The following is a 17,238-nucleotide window of genomic DNA, read 5'->3' as shown; positions in this document are numbered from 1 at the left end:
TCTATGCAGTACCCTTTGGGTGCACTTCAATAACCTCGACCTCCTGGCAATAGGGAGCCAACCTTTGGTATAAGTCTGAACTACACAGGTTGGTAGTGTGCCTAAGATGCCAGGTTTATCTCAAGAGGGCTCAATGTGAGCAGTAATGCTGTGACAAAGAGTTTCACAGTAGCAGTTTTTCAAATAAACTCTTACACTCAAGGGTTCTTGATAAAACAATTATTAATTTATTTCACAGTCAGTTGTAGAAGCCTTCTTCTGAAGGGAGAAATATATGTAACAATTAAAAAACACTTCAAAACACTCTTAGTTTCTCTAAAACAGATAATACCTATTGGGGATGGCACACAGACACTTCCTACACACTCACGTGACAAATAGCTAGGAGACCGTGGACATTGATTTATCACTGGTACATTTAGAGCAATACGGAGTTTGGTGTAAAAGATAGAATAGAGGAATAAAACAATAATTAACAAATTCACAAACAGATAAGCCCTTTTAAAACTTTCCAATGCAGAGTAAATTAACCCTTTCCTGGGGGAAAGGCCAAAGCACAAAGTCAGAGGTAAAGAGGAGACTCTCAGGGTGCCAGAACAGCCAATGTTAATTGCACAATGTCAAGGGGAGCTGAAGATCTTCTTTTCAGGTAGGTAAGAATTCGTGCACAATGTCTTTAGAAATGTTTGTTGAAAATAGAACACTTGAAGGGCTACAAGCTAGGAGGCTTGTGAGGGGTAAAGCTTTAGCAACTCTGCAAGGCAACTGAGAGCAAGTAAGCCTACACAACAAGAGGTACGTTCTCTTAGACTTTACATTACCTCTGGTTAGAAGAAATGGTTCCAGAAGGTTTCTGTTCCTGTACAGCTCTGCAGATCCTGTTGTTCCTGAGCCTCAGTTGTGAGGACAACAGGGGGGACATCTGGAGTCTCCTGCTCTGCAATGGGAAGGTCAGCTGCAGCAATGGGCAAACTTTGATTCAGCGGTTCTTCAGTGTTTCAGCTCCTCACCCCGACAGCAAATAGCACCACTGCGGTTCTCAGATACCACTCTGGACTTCCCTTGCATCTGGAGTCCAGCACTCTGTTGAAGTGGCTTAGGCTTGGTCAGTCCTGCATCAGGGAAGTCCAGAGGATCTTCCTGGTGCACGGGTCCGACTTAAAAGCAACGCACACAATATAGTGTTCCTCTCCCTGGCACTTCGGTTCCAGCAGCTTCGCAGTGGAAGAACAGCCAGCTCCGAGAGGATGTCCAGACGGGCTTACTTTGGAGTTGATTGGTCTCACCAACTCAAAAGGGAGAAGTTGTCCTTGCAGGGCTTCTCTAGTCGAGGCGAATTCAGGGTTTCAGCACAGCAGCAGGGCTTCACCGGGCAAACCAACGGTCCAGGAGTTGCAGCAGGTGTCCCAAGTTCATCTTCGGATTCCTTCGTCCAGTGGTCGACTCTGTCTTCCAAGCCAAAAAGCCTTGCCTTTTATGCAGGTTTCTCTCATTCATTCCAGCCTAGCTGTCAATCACACAGCATGGTGGCTGTCCTTGCCGGACAGCCAGCCGGCCAATCACCTTTGGGTGCATTCCTGTATCCAAGGGGATTAAGCACAGGGAGTTTCGGGCACCTCCCTCACTTCCTGCCCCTGCCAGACCTACTGGAGCCAAAGACGGGCTTCACTCGTGAATCCCGTCAAAGACAAAATGAACAAAGGGACCAAACCTGGTTTGGCACGCAGAGTAAATCTCAAGAAGGACCTTTCCAACAAGACATGGCAAAAAAAGAAGACATGGGCCATTTTCACAAAATGGGCACCCATGGGTGCCTTACTGTGGCTGCGAACGCAGTCAGCGGTAAAAACACACAACGGTAGTAAAAAGTAAACCACTGCCACCAGCCATTAATAGTAGAAAGGGTAAAAACATGTTACACAAGAAACTAGAGAAAGGGGATACTAAGTAACCCCTCCAGCACCCTATGGTAAGAGTGCGTGCTGGGTCTAGAAAGTTACATTTGTAATTAAAGTCAATTTCACTTCACTGCTCTTGGAAACAGTAGTTTATCCAAGAGAAGGTATTTAAACCTTTGTGAATCTGAGAGACTTCCCAGTGCCACTGCACGGAAGGTGCTGTGTGTCACAATGTAAAGATGCCGCCTATGGAGTTTGTCCGACTCCAAAGTCCAAAGAAACACAGAGAATAAATCACATTAAAAATTACATGAGAGATAAAAAAAAGTCCTAAAGTCAAGCAAAAAGAGCTGGGGGTCTCTAAGGTAGAAGGGAATTAACACATTTCTGAGAATTCTCCCCAACACCCGCACGGTAGGGGTGCCACGGTATTAGTTTTATGACGGTACAATAACCTTCTTGCCAAATGACGGTATATCATGGTTATCGCGGTATAGCAGGTGGAGTTAACTAATCTTAACAAATATTTTCTAAAAGGTCATAAATTGTCAGATTTATCAACACAAACAAAACCAGGCACCCAGGGCCAGAATTGGGCTTTTCAACATACTTTCCACTGAAATGCCACCCCTTTCTTCCACCAAACAGAAACGCACGTGTGGGGAGGAGGAGGAAGGGTGGGGAGGCCTGCTGCGACTGGCAAAGCAAACTGAATAGCTTTTCTTAAGTGGTCATTTAGGCTTTTAGCTCCCCCACTGGCTACTGGTGAAGCCACAGATCAATGGAGGCTGATGGTAGTATACGCTTGTGCGCATACACACACACACACACACACTCTCTCTTTACGTTACAGCCTTTAGTTTACTTGCGGGCCAAAGGGTGTTCAGTAATCACGGACATGTTACCCTTTGGTATGGCAGCAGGGAATACCCACAGAGATGAGTGAATTTCGCAGTGTGACTTATATGTAAATTCAATGATAGAGCCAGGGAAATCCCCCATTGTCATATGTTTAGCTAACATTATCCATTATAAATATAAAAACCCCAAAGCCGCCAACCCAAAGTAAACCCTTATCCTTCTTGGCACTGTATTTATTCTTCCTACTGCTAACATTGATTTTGTGTCAGGCACGTGTGGTTTATGGAATGGCATTAAAAACTGCTCCAACTGAAACTACTTGGCAGATGGCACATCCAACAGTGCAAGACCAAGGACTGCGCAGCACTTGCTTATTGCAGCCTTTACAAATCAGATTGAAAAGCACACTTAACGGTATAAACGGTATACCGGTATGAACAATGTGACGGTTATTATTGTTCAATTAAGTGGTTCACGGTATCTTTAACGGTATACCTTTATACCGTTACATCCCTACCGCACAGACCTTGGCAGGCGAGTAAACCAAGGCTGTTGGAGGAAGAGAAGTTAAACAAGGAGAACATTGTGAGGTATCAGGCAAAGGGGGTCTGGGATCCAGGCTGGGGAATAATACCCCAAGTTACAAGTAAGAGGAATACAGAAGCTGCATGTACAAGAGACACTCAAAGACCTTGGCAGGAGCGTAAACCCAGGCTCTGGGTGGAAGCAAATACTGGGAGAGAAAACTGTGAAACCAACAGTGTGGCATACCCTATTTGGCAGGAGAGGGTTCCAAGGCGAGGGGTACCAAGACTAGGGTCTGGGACCCGCAAACCAGCTTGGCCAAGGTGACCAGGCCATTATTTTTTATTGCGGGACCTTGGAATCAGGTCCATCAAGGAAAGATAAATACTCTTTTTTCATCCATTAAAGAAACAGATGTGATGTTGAATAAAGCTGGAAAGACTCTGGGGAAAGGGAGACAACCCGTTGAGTCTTGTGAAACATTTGTTTGCAGGTCGGCAGCCAAGAGACATTTACCCTTTTTACATTATACTGAGTTTTAGCTTGTGAGGGACAGATTAGGATTCGGGCACAGGACGGCAAACTTTATTTTGGACATTCTGACACAGACAGTTTTATTAGCTACTTTTGTTTAGGCAGGGAAAACCCTCTTAGCAGTAGGGCTAGATAGGATTACTTCCAACCATCCCATTTTGTTTATTAATAAAAGTCTTTGCCAATCAACAGACCACCTCTGAGTTCGTCTCTCTTTCTCCTAGACCATCACAATACACATGTGCCTCATGCATGTAAACATACTGTCCTTAGGACATGCAGAAAACCTGACCAGACAAGCTAGTAGCATTTAAGAATAAGGGGCTCATCATTCCAAGTTTGGCCATGCGGTAAAAAAGTGGCAGTAATTCCGTTACCGCCACTTGTACCGCAGCGCCAAACTCATACTTTGGCCCTATGGTGGAGAATTTACCTCCAGTACAATGCTGGAGGAAAATCCCCCACTTTTCCTATGAGAAATTCGTGGAATTACCGCAGGCAGAATTACCACCGGCGACAATTCCACCAAAATTCCGATTAAGTTCTAAATGGAGATTTAATCCTGTGGTAATCCCAAGGGACTAAGTAGCAGTAATGGTAATTCTATTCAGCAGTAGTTTGGTGGTAATTCTGCTGAAGTACTGGCAAACTCAGAATGAGGCCCAAGGACTTTATTTGGACTTGACAGAAACTGTGATAAGGCAGGATCTGCAACCTTTGCCTCTCCCGATGTTTTGGACTAAGACTACCATTCCTAGACAGCATAGTCAATAGTGAGAGATCATGGGAGTGGCAGTCCAAACCATCTGGAGAGCCACAGGTTACAAACCTCCATGATGAAAGATTTGAGTTGCAATTTCAGATGAAATTCAGTTGGTTTCAGAATGCAAATAACTTAGGCGTGTTCCTCAAATTAGTTGTAAAGGTGGTATCAGTCCAGAGAATGGGCCAGTTTATGCTTTGGAATGGATAGTGTGATCACTGTAGTAGTTCCGATTAGTCGTTTGTTGCTCGGTGCGGTGATGTTATAGGTTTATCAGTTTCTCTGTGCATAACATTACATGCGATACTCATGTCATTAAATTTCATCTCAGAGCTCATAGGGAGCCAGTGAAATGCATGCAATATGGGTGTGATGTGCTTCTCGTGAGTCAGACCTCTCTTGTGTTTTACAGATTCAATTTGAAGCTAGTGTCAATGAAGATTGCAATGACACTCTCTTTGTAATAGTGTGCTACCTTAATCGAGTTGGAAGAGGACTGGGATTCGAGTGGCAATCTTGAGGTGCTGGGGTAGAGCTTCCTTGAAGTGTGCCATAAATATGAGGTGAGATTCAAAGATGACAGTATTCACCACTTTGGTCAAATACAAATTGGTCGAATTTTGGAACAAATTTCTTATCACATTTGTTACTGCATATAGGTAGATGGTGAGTTGGGGTTAGGTACTTAGAGGAAGTGGTGGAGTGCTGGGAGGGCTTCTCACATTTTCCTGTAAAATATTTGGTTAAAAAAAAAAAAAAAAAAAAAAAAAAAAAAAAAAAAAAAAATCGACCAATTTGCATTCGACCAATAAAATGTGGCTTAACAGAACCAAAGATGATTCCCTCAAAGTTTGAATGGGGAAGATTTCAGAAGCATGGGACGAAGCAGTCGGTGAGTAGAGAGGCATGGTGTGGGGAATTCTGGGCTGGACAGGACTTAAGAGTATCACTTTAATAGTCACACAGAGATAACTAGCTGGTGGCTAACCCCAATAGTTGCTACTCAGTCACTGGCCAGTTACTACACTTCCTCTGTGCTTTTAGTTTGTATCTGTGCACAGACACACTTGATTAAGGGTCTACACAGTATAACTGTGCAGCTATCCTAAGGAACCTAAGTGCAAAGTGATTTACATAGTATTTTTCTAGTTCTAACCCAACACTGGAGAAACAAACTATTGTCACACAAATACATACTTGGTTTACCAGAAATACATTCCCCAGCCAATCCAACTATTGCTGCCTTTATGTTTAGGATGTTGTTGACATTCACTGAAACCATTAACTGAGCCTTCCAGAGCACTCTCGAAGGCAAATAACATAAACGAGTCCTTTTGTGGACCTGACCCAAGCACATGAATGACTAGGAAGAATCTGTAGATGACTTGGAATAGAAACAGACAGAACAACATTCACATTTGTTGCTTCACTTTTAAAAGTAGAAGCAACAGATTCTATTGGCTTCGTAGCATAAAGCTCTAGCCATTCGCTGAAATAGTATTTTGGCGTCCTCATGCGCGCTAAAAGAATATTACTGGAAGTTGAGCACTTACCCAACCGAACATGTGGAGGTAGATTGGAATTCACCTCAATGTGAGAAATATTCCAATTCCTTTAAGGATTTTCAATTGTTTCGATCCTCGCGATATTAATGTTTGATAGCTAAGGGATTGTTTCAATTGCCCTCACACAATCTCCCTACATAGAGCTCTGCAACTCCTTCAAGCCCTACACTAGTACTTTATATTCACCAGGATGCATTGTATTCACAAAGGAAGTGTAGATGGCACTCTGATCAAAAAAAATAATCTTCCAAACCTAGCAAACACTTTTATTGATTTTATTACATAATACACAAAAGGAACAGTGACCCTGAAGGGGTCCAACCACCAATAACATCACAAAAGAAAATAAGGTCCGTCTTTCAACAACTTAAGGATATGCTAACAATTACTTGTACACTCTTGCATTGCAATTACATTCTGGCCACCGGCCTGTGTCATACAATAGTCTTATTGTGCGTTCTCCCACTTTCCCCATATTTTCCCCGCTTTCCCAGGGCATCCTCTGGCCGCATATACTCTTCGCTCCATCGCAATGCATGCATCTACATCATCCATTGTGCATGCTCAGGGGTTACACCCGAACCCCATAGCTTGGCAATGTTGCGCTTGATCAGTGCCGTGGTGGTTGCAAACAGTAGCTTGTCAGTGCGAGACATCTCACCCTCGTCCTCGACACCCAGCAACATCAATTTCGGATCTCTGGGCACAGTCCGACCCAGTACCTTACTAAGTGTGTCGCAGCAGCGTTGCCAGTATAGCGTGATGTGTGGACAGCCGCATATAATGTGGAAAAAGGTGCCCTCTTCCTGGTGGCAGCGCAGGCAATTCGGGTCTGTGGTTTTACCCCATCTGTACAATGCGACCCTTGGATAGTAGACTCTATGCAGTATTTTGAGCTGGACAAGGCGTAATCTGGCCGAAATGGCAGTTTCCCTCGGGTACATTAGGATTGTTATCCAGTCTTCAGGCAGTATTTCTCCCACATCCCTTTCCCATTTAGATTTTAGACTTGATAGCTCCGGTGTGGCAAACGAGGTAAGGACATTATACATCACTGAGGTGATTTTGGCGTCTATGCTATCTAGTACCAGGTTCCTCTCTATGGGGGTGCAGTCTGCCATGTCCCGCAGGTCAGGCAAGTACCGCTGTAGGGCATGACTTAATTGCATATGCCGGTATCGGTCAGTGACAGGGAGGTTGAATTCCTCCACCAATCTCTCAAACGTCACAATTCCCCCGTCCCGAATCACATCTCCCACTTTTGTTATTCCCGCAGTTATCCAGTTCCGACATTTTGGGAGCCTGTCCAGCTCATGGATGTGTTTATTTACCCACAGTGGCTGTACCGGTGTGGTTTTCCCTTCCCAGTTTATGTGTTTATGCGCCTCTGCCCAGATTAACGCCCGGTGAGCAGCCATTGTTTTGGTGGTGTTGCTACTAGTTTTCTGGTTTAGGGACTCTAGTGGGGTTATGCTCGCTCCATCCAGGGTATCCGATTTAATGTGAGGTAGTGAGGGGTTGCCGTGTAATAGGTCGTTTATTACTGCCATCAGACTCGCCCTATAGTACGTCTGTATACACGGCAATCCTATGCCTCCCTCCCAAATGGAGCGCTGCAGGATGTGGAGCGCTATTCTCGGGTGTCCATTGTTCCACAGGAGTTTCCGGAGGATTCTGTGAAACTCCCGTCTGGGGATGTGTAACGGGGCGTTTTGGAGTATGTACAGGAATCTAGGTAGTACCATCATCTTATATGTACAGGAATCTAGGTAGTGCCATCATCTTAAATAGTGCTGCTCTCGCCAGTAGGGTCAGTGGCAGGGCGTTTCAGTGTTTGACGTCCTCTGCAAAGCGGTTTATGATTGGGTGGAGGTTTTTTTCTACGTACTCGTTTAAGTTCATCGTTATCTGAACCCCCAGGTAGCGAAACTGGTCAACTTCTATACGAAAGGGGCAATTCTGTATCCCTACGCTACCCATCTCTCTCAGTGGGAACAGTGTGGATTTCGACCAGTTTACCTTCAAACCACTAAAGGATTCATATTCCTTCAGTAAGCGTATCACTGCAGGACAAGAGGTTATGGGGTCTGATAGATACAGGAGCAGGTCGTCCGCATACAGTGAGACCTTACCTCCCAATCTTCTGTCCACCGGAAGCCCTTCCACATTTGTGATTCTCTTAGCAGAATCGCCAACGGCTCTATGGCAAGCGCAAAAAGCATTGCAGACAAGTCTATTGCTAAAAGCGCCAAAGGAGGGAGGATTTTTCGAGTGCAGCGTGCAGTCTGTGTATGTTCACACGCTTAGACCTCTGGGGCATAAAGCCGCACTGGTCTGGGTGTATAAGTGACAGGATAACTTTCTGCAGTCGATTTGCTAATGCTTTCGCCAGGATTTTGGTCTCAGTGTTGATTAGCGAAATCGGCCTGTACGAACTACATTTCTCTGGAGGCCTATCTGGTTTGGGGATCACTATTATAGTTGCCCTCCTTAGGTCTGGGGGAAGCTGTCCTTGCTCCCTCGAGTGTGTGTACATCTGCAGGAGATATGGGAGTATCGCACTTGGTTCTATCCTTTTCCATGTCTCCACCGGGAAGCCGTTCGGCCCCGGTGTTTTCCCGGGATGTAGTTGTAACATGGCCAACCCTAGTTCCTCTTCAGTAATGGTTGCCTCCGGTAGATCTCTCTGTGTGCCCGTTAGGCTAGGAAGGGTGATCCCGTTCAACACGGAGAGGTTAGTGGGGGCTTCCGGTGACCCATAGAGCATTGCATAGTAAGCTGCAAAGCCTTCTGCAAAGGTTTGGAAGATTATTGGTTCTTTCAAAAACACAACAGAAAACTAGCTCACATAATTTTGAGGGTGCTCCCAGATATATTTTGGCTACTTGGCATTCCACTCAAGCACTCTGCACAAGGCCAACCTTGCGACTCCTTGTGCCAGAAAGAGTCGATCTCTTCGCAGCCTTTAAACAAATCTCACCTGCCGCAGACTCCCATTCATTGTGGCCAGAAAGCGCGAGCTTAGGGGCAGAGAAGAGAGTGGCTGAGAAAGTGACCCAGTAATGAAATACCAGTGGAGGAGGTCAGCCATTAGCAAAGTCAGTGGTTGGCTATCTCCTGTTACTTACACAGACGGACACTTGGATACCTTTGTGGAAGGGAATAAACTGATTTATAAATGGAACATAGGGGTGTCCTGAACGATCAGTGAAAACTGATGCACCCCAACATTGGTGTCATGTGACTGCCCTTTGTCCGCCCCAAAACCTCTCTTTCAATGGGCCTCATTACAAGTCTGTCGGTCCGGGATATCAGGAGGTGGAAAGTATAAGTCCCCATTCCCATGGAGAAATGAGGACATGGAAGCACCTGCACCATTGCTAACGGTGCTGGTCCTACTGTGACAACTCTGCCTACCGGGGCCATTGCGCCCGCAGGTGAGACCTGCCGAGCGCAACGGCCAGGAAAGCAGAGTTGTAGTGTGGCAGTCCGGAAAGAGTGCCAGTACAGTGCGACCGGCACCCTTATTCCCGGATGACCAGACTTGTAATGAGGCGCAATGTGTTTTTTGATGCATTGGCTCTGATTCAGCGCGAAAGCACTCTTAAACTTAAACTCAGACTCCTGATTGATAATTACTTGTTGTGGCGATACAAAATTGGAGATTAAAAAATGTGGGACACGGGATTCCAAGATGGCCGCCGCGGAGACGAGCCGCGACTAAGCCGCGCTCGCACCGGGCCGCCTAAATAAGCACATATCGAAGCAGGCAGCGCAGCACAGAAGCGGATCGCACCTCCCAACGCCACCCGTGAGCAAGCCCCGGACGATAGGGAGCACGATCGCGGGGCGCCGAACGCCGAGGACGGCACCCTCGGAGGAGTCACCCCTCCCCCACCGGGAGATTCCCGCCGCCGGGCCGGCAGGTCCAACGCAGCGGAGCGGAGGGGACAGGCCGTTAGCTGCGACGCTAAGGGAGAAGGGACAGAGGCGGTGAGGGCGACTCCCTACCCCTCCCAGGAGAACCGCGGAGGCATCGCGCCCCCCCCCCGGAGGGAACAGGACCACGGGCGGCAACACAACAACAGCGGGCAACGGAGCAATCAGCCCTCCCCCCAGAGAAAGACGCCCGAGGTCCGGCACCAAGGGCACAGGGCCCCCGAGGCACGAGCGAGAGCTCCAGGACCACGAGGCTGAAGCAGAGAAAGCTGGTGAGCACCAAGGACGGGGGAGAGGAAGCGGTGACCATAAAGACCAGGCGAGGAAAGACCCCCACCCCCCAGAAGGGACCGGAGCAGCGCGAGGGAGGGGAAACAACACCCAAGCAAAGGGATCTCCCCAGGCGCAGGCACTCCTAACTGCAGCAGGGAGATATTCAATCTCCACAGACACCATAGGAAAAGAAAATACTGGAATAGGACCCCACAGACAGGGGACACTACCAGTGGGCGAGTGGATCCCATAACAAGACATAGGAAGCCCAGCTGATAGACAGGATCATAGAAAGGAGCCCCCGAGGCCAAGACAGGAAAGCGGCACACGGAAAGGAACTCACCCCGGGAAGAAAGGACCTGCCAGAGCAGACCCAAAGCAGGCACAGGCTTACTGGAACAGGACGCCCAGGGGCGATCCAAGAAGACATCCTCTTGTGCTCCAGGGTGGCATAGCACTAATCACTCAGGGGACTCTCAGAAACCCTCGCACACCCCGGGAAACCACCAATAAACACACAGGGGACAATAAGAAGCCCTCACGTATATCAAGAGCCATACATAACATGTCAAGGGCAAAAAGTAAAAATAGTGCCTCCCAGCAGACCCCGCTTCCCTCAAAGCAAGACGCAAATATCCTCCAACTGTGGTCGTCGGACTCCACGCCGCAAGCGAAGGGGAAGCCGCAAGACAACCAACAAAGGGAAGAAATGGCACAGGCAAACCCAGTACAACCCCCATCCAGGGATGACATGCAGTCATGGTTCCAGGAACTCCAGGAAAAATTCATGTCCTCCGTACAGGAACAGTTCACGACGATGAAAAACGACATGAAACAAGCGATCCAAGACCTAAGGATCGATGTGGCGAAACTGGAGGAAAGAACCGATATACTGGAAAGAACGCTCCAGGGGATAGATGAGGAAACGCAGCAGACGAGTGAAACCCAGGAACATTTGATGAGACTCACCCATAATCTTGAGATACAGTGCGAGGATCTGGAGGACTGCTCCAGACGCTCCAACATCCGCATCAAAAATATGGCGGAAACAGTACAGGACAGAGACCTCATGTCGGCAGTTAAGGAAGTGTTCAGCAATATCATAGATGCAGCAGAGCCAGATACAATTGGAGTCGACAGAGTCCACAGGGTCGGGCCAAAAAGATCGGGGGCACCAGGGGAGAGGCCAAGGGACGTCCTGGTGGCACTTACCTCCTACCCGCAAAAAGAACAAATCCTGAGGAAAGCCAGAGATATGGATCACATAAGAATGAACGGTCAAGAAATACAATTGTACCAAGATCTGGCACTGATTACACTGCAGAAGAGAAGGGCGATGGCCCCACTAGTCAAGGCCCTACAGGCGAAACAAATTCGATACAAGTGGACCTTCCCCTTCGGGCTAACGTTTACATGGGAAGGGAAATAGCGGAGAGCAACCACCTGGGAAGAAGGCCTCAGCATAATGGACCTACAGGGCGATACGGAGGACGGGGAACAAGCGGCACCCAGCGGAGAGCAAAGGAGAAGACCAAAAGGATGGGAAATGATCAAACACAATAGACCAGTCAAAGGAAGAGAAAGCCGTGGGAAGCAGACATGAAAAGAGGAAAGACACAGAGAGAACGGAGGGTGCCAAGCGACATCGCACCAAACTCTGGTGAGGCGGCGAGAGAAAACACAGCAGCTGCACTAGAACTGAAGAAGGCGGTCCGGGATGGACCCTCCGGCTTGGAATCGGGTAAGATAAGACAATTATGTGGGGTTTAGGAGCCCCCACACACGTAGCCCCCGAGAGGAAGGAGGGCAGGGAGCCTCGGGCGCAACGCCTGGGCATCAGTAGGAACCCAAGCCCTACTCGGGGGCAACAAGTTTGGTTCAGTTCTAGTTACCAGTTGGGAGGGGGGTGGGTGTTAAGAGGGCGGGGAAATAGGGATCGGGACAACAGACAGTGGGCAGCGGAGAAGGAAGGGTTGTCAAATACTCTGAACTTACACCAAACAAAATGGGGAAGATACGTATAGTGACCTATAACATACGAGGGATGAATCATCCCGCAAAAAGGGTGAAGCTGGAGAAATTACTCAAAAGGGAAGGGGCGGACCTCCTTCTCCTACAAGAAACGCATATAAGAGCAAGAGACAAACAAAAGGCAAGGATAAGGGGTTATACAATATGGGTCCAAGCTAACGCCACAGACAAGAGGGCGGGAGTCATCATAGCAATGAGGACCGGGAGGGACGCCGTACTGGAGAACTCCATCTCAGATAAGGAGGGGAGGTATGCGTTCGCAAATGTGCTGCTGGAGGGGCAGAGGATCACCCTAGCGTCAGTATATGCGCCCAATGTGGGACAGGACGGCTTTCTAAGAGACACCCTAGACAAATTAGAATCCTTTGCAAGAGGGGAAGTGATCTTGGGAGGAGATTTGAATATGGCGTGGGACCCACAAAGGGACAGAAGCACAGGAGGGGCATATAGCCAGGGGGCCCCATCAAAACGACTTAAGCAGCAAATGGACCAAATGGCCCTGAGTGATGTATGGAGGGAACTCAGGGGGGACCAAAATGGGTACACTTACTTCTCACATGTTCACAACTCGATGTCACGAATCGATTACCTCTGGGCATCGGTGGGCCTCATGGGCAGAATCCAGGAGGTGGAAAAAGGGGCAATCGCACTATCGGATCATGCACCCTTGTGGCTCGATATGAAACTTCAGGGGAAATCTAAAGGTCTGTGGAGGTGGAGATTGCCGGAGGACATAATCCAGGACAAGGTCACGGGGGAAAACATAAGGGGAATGATAGAAGAATACTTCACGGACAATGACACAGGGGAAGTTTCAATCTCCACAGTCTGGGAGGCGTTCAAAGCAGTGATCAGAGGGAAACTAATGGCACTGAAAATAGCAAAGGAGAAACAGAGGGCGATGTGGGAAAAATAACTGGAAAGGTCAATTACTGAGATACAAGGGAAAATACTGTCACAACCCTCCAGGGAACTTCAGAGGACTCTTAGACACACGCAGGGCCAGCTAGAAATGCTGCGCACAAAAGGAGCGGAAAGGAGCCTTCTATACCTAAGACAAAGGTATTACATAAAAGAAAATAGAGCAGATACGTTGCTGGCGAGACAACTGCGGGCCAAACAGAAAGACATAACAATCAAAAATATCACAAATATGAAAGGGGAACACTTTACACGCACACAAGACATAGGGGAAGTCTTCAGAGAATACTACCAAAAACTATATACCACAGACCAACCGGAGGCAGACGCACAGGACACATATCTGAATTCCCTCACATTCCAGCAAATCTCACCGGCAGACAAGCAGGCCCTAGAAGTCCCCATAAGGGAAGAAGAAGTTAGAAATGCTATAAATAAACTTCCGAAAAATAAAGCCCCAGGCCCGGATGGCTATACGGCCCCATTTTATAAAAAATATGCGAACCAATTGACCCCGGTTCTAACCAAGTTATTGAACTCCTTTAAAGAAAGTGGCAATGTGACCCCCACCATGAACGAAGCGAAGGTCCTGGTATTTCACAAACTAGGGAAGGACCCATCCTCCCCGGCCTCATACAGACCAATCTCACTGATAAACATAGATGCCAAAATATACACCAAGATTTTAGCAGCTAGGCTCTCCCCGCTTCTTCCAAAATTAATTCACCAAGATCAATCAGGTTTTATCCCAGGGAGACAAACACACGACAATCTCAGAAGGGTCACCCATCTGGTGGAAAAGATTGGTATAAAGAGAATCCCAGCAATTCTCCTGGCACTGGATGCAGAAAAAGCATTCGACCGGGTGGAATGGTCCATACTATTTAAGACACTCCAATGTATGGGATTTGGGGAACATTTTATAGCCAGAATTAAAGCAAACTACAACGCCCCAACTTGCAGAGTGGCCGTCAATGGGGAGGTATCAGAAAAGGTGTACATATCCCGGGGAACAAAACAAGGGTGTCCACTCTCCCCCCTATTATATGCTATATTCCTAGAACCCCTGTTGATAAAAATTAGGGAAGCAGCGAATGTCAAGGGGATAGAGATGGCAGGCATGCAACACAAGATTACCGCCTATGCGGACGATATGCTGCTGGCATTAGAGGAGCCGGACCGGTCGCTGGCCGCAGCAATGGGAGAGCTAGAAACCTTCGGGGCCATCTCGGGGTTAAAAATCAACAAAAACAAATCAGAAATTCTAATACTGGCAGGTGACGGGGATAGAATTAAGAGAGAAGCAAGGACACACAACCTCAAAATAGCGGAGGAGGGTATCAAATACCTGGGAATCACTCTCACACACAAGGTAGACCAACTGTACAAGAAAAACTACCCGCAGCTACTTACAAACGTTCGAAGAGACATGGAAAGATGGAACCCATTGCTGATATCATGGTGGGGTAGAATTCAGGCGGTAAAAATGACCATTCTCCCAAAGCTCCTATACCACTTCCAAGCCCTGCCGGTGGGGATCCCCCGCTCCTTCTTCAAATCACTCCTGAGGGTAGTCTCAAATTTTGTGAGGAAGGGGAAAACTCCGAGGCTCTCTAGGGCGGTCCTAACATCGTCAACTAGGGAAGGAGGGATGGCACTGTCCCACTTTCAAAAATACTACCAAGCGGCCCAACTAAAGGTGCTACGGGAATGGCTGGGAGAAGACCCACAACAGATATGGGCAGCACAAGATAGGGCGGTGGCCAGAACCCCACTAGTGGAACTACTCTGGAAGCAGAAACAACACAGAGATCCCAACATAGGGTTCAGCGCAATACTGAGCACGACCCTGGAGGCATGGGACACCCAAACAAGAAAGGGCGCAATGACCAACACATTAGGCCCATTCACACCCATATGGAGGAATCCGCAGTTTCCGCCAGGGTTGGAGCAGGGTGCATCAGACAACTGGGAGGAGGAGGGTATAACGAAAATAGGGGAAATGTTCCGCAACAATGAAATTATTCAATACGAATCATGCCTCACACTCCCAAAAAGAACCACACGGAATAGATACAGTTATGAACAACTTAAGCACTGGCTAAAAACTCCCGAAATAGCGAAGGCGGCAACGAGAACCCTAACCCCATTTGAGAAATACATCACAACCAACTCAGGGGCAAAGAAATGGATATTGACACTATACTACTTTATAAACAAACAAGGTGAAGAGATCAAATGGGCATATATGCGCAAATGGGATAAAACGATGGGAAGGGAACTCACGAGAAAACAGTGGGAGGACATTTGGGCCCAAATCCCCAAACTGACAAGAGCGGTGCAGATGAGAGAAATGTGGATCAAAATAGTGACTCAGTGGCACTACACGCCCGAGAGACTGCATACTATGTTCCCAGGAACATCAAACCTTTGCTGGAGGGAGTGCGGAGAAGTGGGGACGTGGAGACACATCTGGTGGGACTGCAAAGGAATAGTGCCGTTCTGGGAAGAAGTTAAGGGAGAAATGGGCAAGATATTTCCAGATGTGGGACAACTAGATGAGAGCGTATGGATGTGTGGCATGGGAGATGACACTACAAGAAGATACACGAAAGCACAACGGAGAAGCTTTATGGGACTTCTCATCGCGGCTTGGACAACAATTGCCCAAAATTGGAAAAAGAAGGATACACCGCTAATATTTATGTGGCTTCAAAAAGTATGGGCGCAGCTAGCAATGGAAAAAGTCACTCACATAATCCAAGGCACTAAGAACAGGTTCACCAAAGAATGGGGCGGGGTCCAGGAACATCTGCAGTCAGACTTTATGGATCAATGGTGCCCACACAACATAAGGGTCACGGACATTTTCAATGCATAAAGAAATCCACGAATCAAGTCACATGGTCCCTGGGTGGGAGGGGGGAGGGAGAGTTGGGGGTGAAATGTTGGTACAAAGTTCCGTTTTTTTTATTGTTATGTTTATGCCCAATGAAAATAATAAAGATATGTTTAAAAAAAAAAATGTGGGACACAAATGCACAAGAGTGAGCTAAATTGCCTCTATCAAATATGTTTAGCAAGTTAACCAGTCTATTAACACAAAAAAAGCTATTCAGCTGTAGCTGAATACCCGTTAATCTATCTGGAATTTGGCCAAGGAGTAAATATGCTATTAAGAACACTCCACTTATGCAGTAAGCATCATTCTCCTTCACAAACCCCAGGAATCCTTCAGAAACTGTGCAAGGGACGTCCTCACCAATAGGGAGTACCCGGATTGTTAGGAAAGTATTTTCAGCATAGGAGGTGCACAATGGAGAACCTAGAATGTTGAGCAAATTTTGTCTGAAAAATATGAGGCAGTACCACACACAGGTCTAAGACTGTACCTCACAGCTCCTGGACTTACACCATATGCTGCAACCTGCTTCCGGGGCCGCACACATCTTTCCCAAATTGGGAGTATCTTGCACATAGAATAGAAATATAATTAATTGAAAAGTGATTATGTGATGGCATTCGTATGAGTGTTAAGTAAGAAAGGACCAGACACAGTGAAAACACAGGTAAAAGGAATTCCCCTTTTGGAACCACGTGGTTGTGACATTCACTTACAGCACATATCTTTATTTCTGCCCAGGCCCCATTTAGCATACGTCCCTCGTGAACCCTCACCATTTGCTCTGACTCCGACTCGTCCTCCGACAGGCTCTGGTACTCCTTCCGTTTGCGCTTTTTCACGGGTTTTAGGCAGTCACTGGTGACAGTACCCCCACTGGCTTTCTCCACGATCACAGATCTGCAGTAAATTCATATTGATGTGGTCATTAAAGAACTGACAGCAAGCTATTACGCTAATAATCAATGCATCCAAACATAATGCTTCACCCCATACAGTGCTTCTTGTCAAGGCCACAAGAAGGCT

At 47.2% G+C, this 17,238-nt stretch overlaps 1 protein-coding gene across 2 annotated transcripts in view; it reads right to left on the bottom strand.

The window, feature by feature from the left end:
* The window catches only part of L3MBTL1 (L3MBTL histone methyl-lysine binding protein 1), a 1,278,801-nt gene that overhangs the window by 898,723 nt on the left and 362,840 nt on the right, over positions 1-17,238 (bottom strand). For both annotated transcript variants that reach the window (XM_069652331.1, XM_069652332.1), the window contains exon 6: positions 16,989-17,112. In XM_069652331.1, coding sequence (XP_069508432.1) covers positions 16,989-17,112 — 124 coding nt within the window. The remainder of the gene's footprint in view (positions 1-16,988; positions 17,113-17,238) is intronic.

This window comes from Ambystoma mexicanum, chromosome 3p (assembly GCF_040938575.1).
Source record: "Ambystoma mexicanum isolate Mex_15411 chromosome 3p, UKY_AmexF1_1, whole genome shotgun sequence".
NCBI lineage: Eukaryota > Metazoa > Chordata > Amphibia > Caudata > Ambystomatidae > Ambystoma > Ambystoma mexicanum.
Note: the sequence above shows the minus strand (reverse complement) of the source record. Positions and strands in the feature narration are given on the sequence as shown.